The following is a 9,230-nucleotide window of genomic DNA, read 5'->3' as shown; positions in this document are numbered from 1 at the left end:
GGGCGCGTGCTCCTTCTTTTTTCCGTGCCAAAGAAATAAAAACAAACGCCTTTTTGCCGGGAACCGGCCGAGCGCGCCGTCTGCCCTCCGCCCGCCGCGCCGCTCCCGGCGCCCCCGCTCGCATTATTATTACATTCCTCTACCAATCTTATTCCGACTAAATTCATAAGTCAGGAAAACTTTAAGATGTTAGACTGTAGTAAAATTCAAATAAGTTGTGCCGTAAAAATAACAACTTTAATTACTTAGGGAGGGTAGTTGCATTAGTCGTCAATAACAATTGAGAAGAAGGGAGGGCCGTGCGGGGCAGGCGGTCGGGGGCGCCCTCCGTGGCGCCTTCTCTCCGCTCCGATTGATTTTTATTACAAGAATTTCTCTCATGGTTTTTTTGTTTCCGCACGCCAGGAGGCGGCGGCGGGCGGGCTCGCACACAGCTACAGTTGTATAATTCGTTTGTACGAACTCACTAATGCTATTGATTTTTATAACGAAGTGGCAGAGCGGAGCCGCCGGGAGACGGCACATCCGGCCGGGGATCGCAATATCACAATCTCGGTGTTTACATTTGTGCAGTTGTCTTGTAATACTCATTCCCGAACTCGCGAATGCTATTTGTAAGTTACGACTGTGAACGCGCTTTTAAAGCATTTTAAAACAAGTCCGAAAGTTCTTGGCAACTAACATTAAATATATTTATGAACACAGACACAGATTACAAACAAGCATTTAACTATTAATAATGTCTACTTGATGCGATAACGAACATACTCGCTTCCTACTCATGATTCTAGACAAGGTCATGTGCACTTATTGCGTATCATTGTAGACTAACTCATTTCTTGTAACTCTCTTGATAGTTTCCTTCTCCATATGTAGTGAGCGAAATGTACTTCTTAAATGTAAGTCAAGATAACCCAAAGGCCATATAACCATCCCTATCGAAGGAAACAGTAATGAAAGTAAACACCAAAGTCAAAGTGAAAAAATATAAGTATATGAATCGTTAACATACCGCAGGGTATGAAGGGGTGTTAGAGGCTATCTCCTTATAGTCAAAAGAAATACAACGTCGAAGAACGTATTATTATAGTTTATAATACGACAATGTGTTATTGTTATAAACAATCGAGAAAAATATGGTTAATTCTCATATGAAATTTTCTGACATCCCTGTTGAAATTTTTACTATTACAGCTGTAACACTTGCATACTTATAGTTTAGGCGCGATCTAGCCTAGGCAAGTACCCTCGTTTAGAGGGCAGGCTATTTAGCATCAAATTTCAATACTCTTAGGAACCGAGTAAAAAAGGAAAGTATTAAAAAAACGTTATTTATTATAAACAAAACATTATAATTATAAGTATGGGACCAACTACTTTTACATTTTAAATCAAATGGTTCTGCTCTTCGTAAGGCGTACGTTTTTTTTTACTAAGTATAATAACACAATATTTTTAACAGATTAATTAAGGTTAGCATCATTCTAACATTTCATAAAATCTAAATGCAGTAATTAACATAACATGCCATAATGAAATGTACAATAAGTAAAACTGACATTACATAGTATTTCTTTACTGGTCGTACAGATGGCGTTGAATGTCTATTTACATTTAAATATTATTTTACAAGTGTAATACCAGTATTTTATCGGTTTATTTATGAAATGATTACAGTACTTGTCTCAAAATTAAAGACATAAAATGTATTCTGAATAAAAGACGAATGTAAATTAGAATTAAACTCATCACGAGTCTTCTGTCATTAAACTAGGTCAAGGATACACCACTTGTTTTGTTATAGACAATTTGTATTTAGAACTTTACCAGTAAACGAAAAATAGTTTATATTTCACTGTAGCAAATAATTTGCGATATTATTTTACGGTTTATACACCATAAATTACACTTAATCTCTAACAACTTGATATGTTTTCAAGCTTTTTGTGAGTATTCTAATGGCAACATTAAGCGAGCTTATTTTGGGTCACTCTGTTGCTCGCTTCCAACTTGTACCTACTTCGTTTGGATTTTTATAGAGGTGCCTTTCGCTTCACTAAACTTGCAACATAGCATAGTTTAGTATTTTCATTCTACCGAGAAAGCTGGCGGGTGTGCAAAAGTGTTAAAATACTAAACGAAAGTGTTGCAAATTTATGTTAAACAACTTTTAGTGTTTCTATTTTAGGAGTTAGTTGATGATATAGTAAAGGTAAGTGTTTTAGATATTACAATGTGACATCGTGATAAGTGCTTACTTACTACGACTTTTCATCTTGAAAATTTCCATTCGTGAACTTTTAAAAGTAAAGTTTCTGCGAAGTTCCTTTGTTAACTAGAAACTTTTTCAAAGTTTGTACGGTTGTATATACACAGTGAACTTGAATTTGCTATGCGTATCCTGAAAACTTGGTCAGAAAATAGTAAAACTTAGAATTTTCGTCGCCATTTTATTTTTTGTCGCGCTGGAAAAGCGGCCATTTTCTTTGTGCCGCGTCGCTTACGACAAGTCGTATGTGGTCCATAAAGTTAATTTAGTTAAGTTGAGGCGTGATCTCATCGTATGAAGTGAATCGGTGAGATAAATTGGTTTAGTGAGATTGATAATCGTATTCAATGGTTTGTTTGTTTGTTGAAAATAAGTTTTCGCAATGGCCTAATTATTGCGTGTGGTGTTTGGAATTAGTGTTGACTAAACAGTTTGGCATTGTAGGGTTGCGGGCGCGACGAGTGGCGAGGCGGAAACATGGATGACGATCAGCAGTTCTGTCTGCGGTGGAACAACCACCAGTCTACTCTGGTCTCCGTGTTCGACACACTGTTGGAGAAAGGCATTCACGTGGACTGCACCCTGGCTGCGGAAGGACAGACGCTAAAGGCGCACAAAGTGGTGCTGTCCGCATGCAGTCCCTATTTCGAGGTCGGTATTGTTAAGTGGTTTAGCGCGATGTAGGTCAATTGCTATCGTGTTTAGCTTACTGGCAAGGCACAGTTTTGCTCTAATAAACATTCCATTCGCGCGATAGCTTTCATATGTTAGCAATTAGTATTATATTGATGCCAACTCATCTATGCAACAGAAAGTTGTCTCTACCACTTTTCCAAATGCTCAATTACTATATCGAGCGTCAAATTGAACGCGTTTAACTAAATATGTTACGCAAATGTTAAGTTAATGTGTTATTAATTACTTTAAACATCATTCTAAATTCAAACATTTCATTTCAAAGTTCAAAATATAAATTGACATTGTTACTATTCACTCTAATACTATTTACAAATGTGTATTGTTTGCGAAAGTAAACAAAGTGCATGTGAATACAACACTAATGTTTTGTTACAGAATGTGCTATCCCAACAGTATGACAAGCATCCAATAATCATTCTAAAAGATGTCAAATATGCGGAGTTGAGAGCAATGATGGATTACATGTACCGCGGTGAAGTGAACATATCACAGGACCAGTTGGCTGCACTGTTAAAAGCGGCAGAGTCCTTACAGATTAAGGGTCTCTCAGATAACAAGCCCTCCCGGCCACCGTCGCGCCCCGCGCAAGCCGCCCCTGCACACCCGCCCCGTGCTCCCTCGCCACCGCCTCAGGTACACACATACTTCTTATTTGTCTTAACTACACTTATGAGAAAGAGAAACATAGCCTGTTCTACTGACTACAATTTACTTCTTAGTGTAATAAATGTGAAAGTTATGACGGATGTATGTTTGTTAGAAAGGTATCTCAAAAACAGGTCTATTTCAATGATATTTTTCACAAATGCAGAACATAGTCTGGAAGAACTCATTCGACTAACCACTTTTTTATTCCACGTGGATGAAGCCTCGGGCAAAAGCTAGTATTTCATAAGTCAGACATGCATAATTGAAATTTAAACAATCTAAAATTGCAATTGTATAACAGTAGGTTCAGCAAAACATGTATTTTGTCCTCGTGCAATGCATTTAATAAAAAAAGGTATTCAAACATTTTTCCATACCTACCTTGTCAAATTTTACATGATACATTTGAAATTTGTTTAGGATATTTCCTAAATTATTGCAACTACCTTTCAACTGGATATTTCAAATTTAATTTAATCCAAATGAGTCTTTTTATTTCGTTATTTTTTTAATAGTTTTACAGCTTGTCTATTCAAAGATGTGAGAAGAATCTCAGACACAGATTTATAAATGTTATAATAACAGCAATGCTAAACATCTAATCTGTATTGCATGGTTAGCAGTAAGATAACTTTTTTAGAGTTATGCTCGACTGTACAACCAACATTAAATATGTATTTGTTGTAAATTGTTTTCATTGTGTACAAAGTGTTAATAAGCAATGTACTCTTCAAATCATATCATAACATCAAGGTTATAATTAAGTTGTAAGTTAGGTTGACATCCTAAAACTATTAAGTCATGTTTTTAAAGTTATTCAAAAAGTACTCTTCTTTAAAATAACTATTCATTTATATATATCCTATTTCTTTGTTGCAATACAATTTTACTTAAATTTTCGATAGTAATCATAATAACTGTTTTTTATTTACAAATATAAGATCAAAGTTTAACAATAACATAAGATATTAATTTATACATCACTTGTTTTCAAATCTACATTTTTTTGTTTAGCATGAAAAAATATTATGCATTATGAATTTGACCTCTAAATGTTTGTTCCCTATAAACAAATATCAATTTGGCTAACATAACTTAACCTCTCTTTACCCCGTCACATTCTTGATAATTTCATCCTAACAATTATAAATGTTACAGTTTAGAAGAGTTATAATATTTTTCGGATCCCAGGTGTGTCTAATTTTTTCAACCTTGTCTTAAATCAATAAATAAACACAATGGTCTCGTCCTATGTTTCTCCGAGAAAAAGTCAGTGTAGCTGAATATGTTATATTTTACAATGGGATTGTCATACATACAAATCTTAATGCATGTGACAAGCATTACTGTCATTATTTGGGTAGTAACTGCAATTTTTTCTTATGAATATTGGATACATTTAGTATGAGTTTCATAGAATGTATTCATATTACATTGTACAACGTATAAGAAAATACCAAGGCTGTGTGTTGTCATGCATATTATATATTAGACGCTCAGGTTACAGTGTAAGGAGTATTGTTCTTTTTGCTGACACCGCAGACAGCTTTATCAAATTCCATTATGTTTGAAGTGATGGAAAATTTTAAAATTATACATTGCAACTACTTCAAAACATTGCATTTTGTAAAATAATTTGTTAAGATAGACGGAAGTTTGTTACTAAGTATATCCAAAACAACTTAACAATTCTCAATGAAATTTGGTACAGATGTAGAAACCAGTCTAAAACATCATAGAACATGGTCAACACCTATGGTCCTGAAAATATGTGATTCCCCTGGGATACATTTGATCCATGTTTTCTATGTGCATTAGTTCAAGACAATTTATTGACACACTAATGACACATGAGATATTTTCGCTATTTTTATTTAATTCTGCGCAGACGAAGTCGAGAGGAAAGCTATTGCAAATTATAAAAATAGACGATGTTTATGAGAGTAGTTAGTGGTAGTGTAGTGCAATTAGCGGTGCGGCATTGCAGGGCCGGTCGGGCAGCGCGGAGCGGCGCGCGGGCTCGCTGTCGCCGAGCCGGCGCCGCAAGGTGGCGCGCCGCTCGCTGGACGCGGAGCCCTGCAGCGACCCGCCGCCCTCCGAGGAGGCGCCGCCCTCGCGCGACACTGTCGAGGACCTCACCATCGACGAGGAACACGACCAGACCCCGCAACACAACGACGTCGTGCGCAGTCAGTACCGCTTTCTCTTGCTACACTCACTGCCCGTCCCTTAACTCACACTAACTGACTATCTTGATGCAAACACTAAAGCTATGAAAAGGAGACTACCAAAAAAATCTGAATTAATTTCCTTGTTAAAAAGTCTATTGGCTAAATTATCCAAAATATACTTTTGTACATAGCTCTTAAATAACAATGCAACATGGCGGTGGTGAAGTGTTTGTAACATGTTGTATAATGGCTCACCATCATTTTGCTCCACACCATTATCATTGTGTCGATACTAGAACCATAGTCTGAGAAATGTTGGTGCTCAAGAAATATACCCTCAACTAGAACACAGAGATTAGAATACACACCGAACACACTAGAATAAGCTAGCTTATCCTATCTAGGCTAGCAATTAATTCCCACAGCTTTAGAATCCATATAATATCAGAGTAAGAATGTTATGTTTATCCCATCTACATGTCTTTCTAAAAGTAGTTATCATTTTGTAAGTATAATTTAAATCTTAGTAAATAATCTACTGTGCTTGTAAATACTTTTATAATGCTTGGAATGTAAGCTAATGTAAATATTACAACCTTTTGTATTATTACCAGACTTATCATATCACCGTTTACTGCAACAAAAAGATATACAAAGGACCTTTTACAAAAAAGTATTGTATAGTAAATCTACTCATTTTGTATAGAGAGTGTGCGAGTGGCTACAATAGCAATTGTATTTCCTTGCAGATTTCCAATGGCACATGGAACGATCTCAAGATGAACTGATGAACTCTAACGACAGCATCCGGGAGTCGCAAGGTAAGCGCGAGCCGCCCCCGCCCCCGCCCCCGGCCACGCCCTCACCGACATGTTGCGTTGCCACGCTACCCGTCAACGCGACATGTTCCAATGGCACTCGAGATTGTTAGTCCGGGACGGTCAACTTCTACTTAACTTTAAATGTTATTTAATGTATTTTGTATTGAATTTTAAGGAAAAGTTGACCGTCCCTGTCGTACAAGGAACGGATGAAATGCGCAATGTCTTCCCATAATTTGAAATAAGACCACAGGCCATTGCTTTAAGAATATTGTATTTATAATGTTATAATATATAAAACATATGTCACGACAGCGGATACGAGAGTGCTAGTGTTTTCACATGTGAACTACAAACCTTATCTTAATTAGTATCTAATATTAATATTATAAACTAACTAATATTATTGCAAATGTATATCTTTTTCACATATATATCGATGAGTATTTCAGAGCGGCAGGTAATGGTAAACGGTAGAATGGTTGTTTTTTAATGTAGCCTTTGTTTAAGGCGAGGTAACCGCTCGGGCGAGGTAAGTGACATTTCCTTATCGCCGTGTCGCCTTTGTAACTGTAGACATTGCATGCACATCGCATCCTAACAACATTAACCGGACTGTGGCTAATTCTTAACACTATCTTTTGTACTTAACCGGGTGATGTGAAACATTTGTTTCGGTAAGTAACATCCGAGGTGACGACACACGTGTATACATGTATTGTTTATTTTAGTAGCCGCTAGAAAGTTTAACGCGCACCATTCCATCTAGTACACGATTAGTTTTCGGTCGACGTACGCGCTCGGGCTGTGTATCGTTTGTCAGGCGCCGCTCGCGCCAGCCTCGGCGCCTCGGTCGCCCCGCGCCCCGCGCTCCGCGCCCCGCGCACTGCTCACCGAGATGTCGGCGCTCGCACCCAGCGACAGGTAAACCTCAATCATTTACACTTTTCCGTAGTAGTTTCTGGTTATGTGGCTTATTTATTTATTATTTTTATTATCTTTTTTTATATTTTTTTTGCATTCACATGTGATTTCACTGCAGATTTTTTGTTTCCCTAGCAATTCATGTTTCAATAGGGTAACTTCACTCGTTTTATCGATGTGTGCATGTTCAGTTAGGTCAGGCAAAGGCACGTTGTAAATCGACATTGGAACGGCATGACACATTCAATCATTCTAAAATGCATTTACCAAAAAATATGCGCATTTCATTTATTGTTTTGTTTACCAGGAACTATGAGTATTGGCCAATTGAGTAGCGAATCGAAAAAGTAGGGGCATAAAGCCGCAAAACAGTGATGCATATGATTAGCACAGATAGAATAATAAAAAGAAAATAATCTCTTATAACATTTCCTTTTTCCTCTTTTTGCCCGCATGGCCTAAATCTTAACGTCTGCTTATGCCTCTATTTAAATAATAGTTTACCTACTGTTCCAAACTTGACTAAAATTCATGTGAGCGGCGAGCCTCGCTCGGAGAGCGAGAGAGCGTTGCGGCGCCGCGTCTTGCACCATAACAATGTCTATTGCTAACATGTCCATGCTTTTAATAATTTCACTATCGCTTGTCGTTGTTTTGCCCTTGCAGAATCATCCGTCATAAAATGCGAACTCAAATACGCCAAAACATCCATTCCAATCACTCGCAGCTATCTTAAAAAAGAAAAAAGTCCCAATCGTCAAATCTATCAAACTCTCGAAATTAAAACGGAAAGAAAGATCAAAGTTAAACAGGAAAAGAAGCTGAGTTTCAAATCGTCCAAGAGGATTGGCAAAAAAGAAGGTAGCCTTAGAAAGATGAAGAAGGATATAACGGTTGTCGTAAAACAGATCTCGAAGCGGGGCCGAAAGAAGAAGACGGCTGCGGAGCGTCAAGGGGGAGAGCAGGACAAGAAATATGTGTGCTCGATTTGCAACAAGCGGCACTACAAGTACAAGCGCAACAGACTGCGCCACGAGAAGTACGAGTGCAACACGGGCCCGCAGTTCGCCTGCGAGCTCTGCGGCAAGCGCTACTCGCAGAAGAAGACGCTCGTCTTCCACCTGCAGCACAAGCACCAGCCGCACCAGCCGCACCAGCCGCACCGCCCTCCCTAATCATTTACGCTTTCTTCTTTCCTCATTTTCCCTTTTATTTTATTTTCTTTATATTATTTTCGTCACTGTGACTAATCAATCATGGTCTCGCTCGTAACATGCAAACATGGATTGTTATAACAACTAAGTTTAGACATGTTAAACGTTCTTTTGTTGAAAAAATTGATTTAAAAAACAATCATGATCTCAAAATTTATATGAAAAAGTTACGTATTTGTTAAGTTGATTTTTTTAAGTTTTGTTGCATTATGCTCAAGCTATGTGCATTATTTTTTTTCTTACTTTTTTTCTAAATATATTTTCGTTTCGTTACACAAATTGTTTTTCTTTAACGCTTTGGGGTTATTTTAACGCGAACCATATTAACTGCTCACCCGGAGGACGTATCGCAACGTTCTGTACCGTCTCGTTTCGTTTCAGGTCGTAAGTCGACGCCGCGGCATAGTATAATGACAAGGAGCAAAAAAATAAACGAGGAGAGCGGCAACACCACCACGCTCGCCATTCTCAAGAACGTCTCCTC

General features: G+C 37.8%; 1 protein-coding gene across 9 annotated transcripts in view; it reads left to right on the top strand.

Moving 5' to 3' along the window:
• Nucleotides 1-1,975: 1,975 nt before the first annotated feature.
• LOC106100270 (longitudinals lacking protein, isoforms A/B/D/L) overlaps nt 1,976-9,230 on the top strand; it is a 16,294-nt gene continuing 9,039 nt past the window's right edge. For 3 of the 9 annotated variants that reach the window (XM_013279073.1, XM_013279074.1, XM_013279072.1), the window contains exons 1-5: nt 2,460-2,619; nt 2,714-2,920; nt 3,344-3,601; nt 5,604-5,805; nt 6,537-6,608. In XM_013279073.1, coding sequence (XP_013134527.1) covers nt 2,617-2,619; nt 2,714-2,920; nt 3,344-3,601; nt 5,604-5,805; nt 6,537-6,608 — 742 coding nt within the window. In that variant the 5' untranslated portion in view covers nt 2,460-2,616. The other 6 variants (XM_013279075.1, XM_013279071.1, XM_013279069.1 and 3 more) reach the window with 5 other exon arrangements.

Source organism: Papilio polytes, unplaced genomic scaffold (genome assembly GCF_000836215.1).
Source record: "Papilio polytes unplaced genomic scaffold, Ppol_1.0 DF824058.1, whole genome shotgun sequence".
Lineage (NCBI taxonomy): Eukaryota > Metazoa > Arthropoda > Insecta > Lepidoptera > Papilionidae > Papilio > Papilio polytes.
The sequence above is the reverse complement of the archived record's forward strand: the minus strand, read 5'-3'. Positions and strand labels throughout refer to the sequence as shown.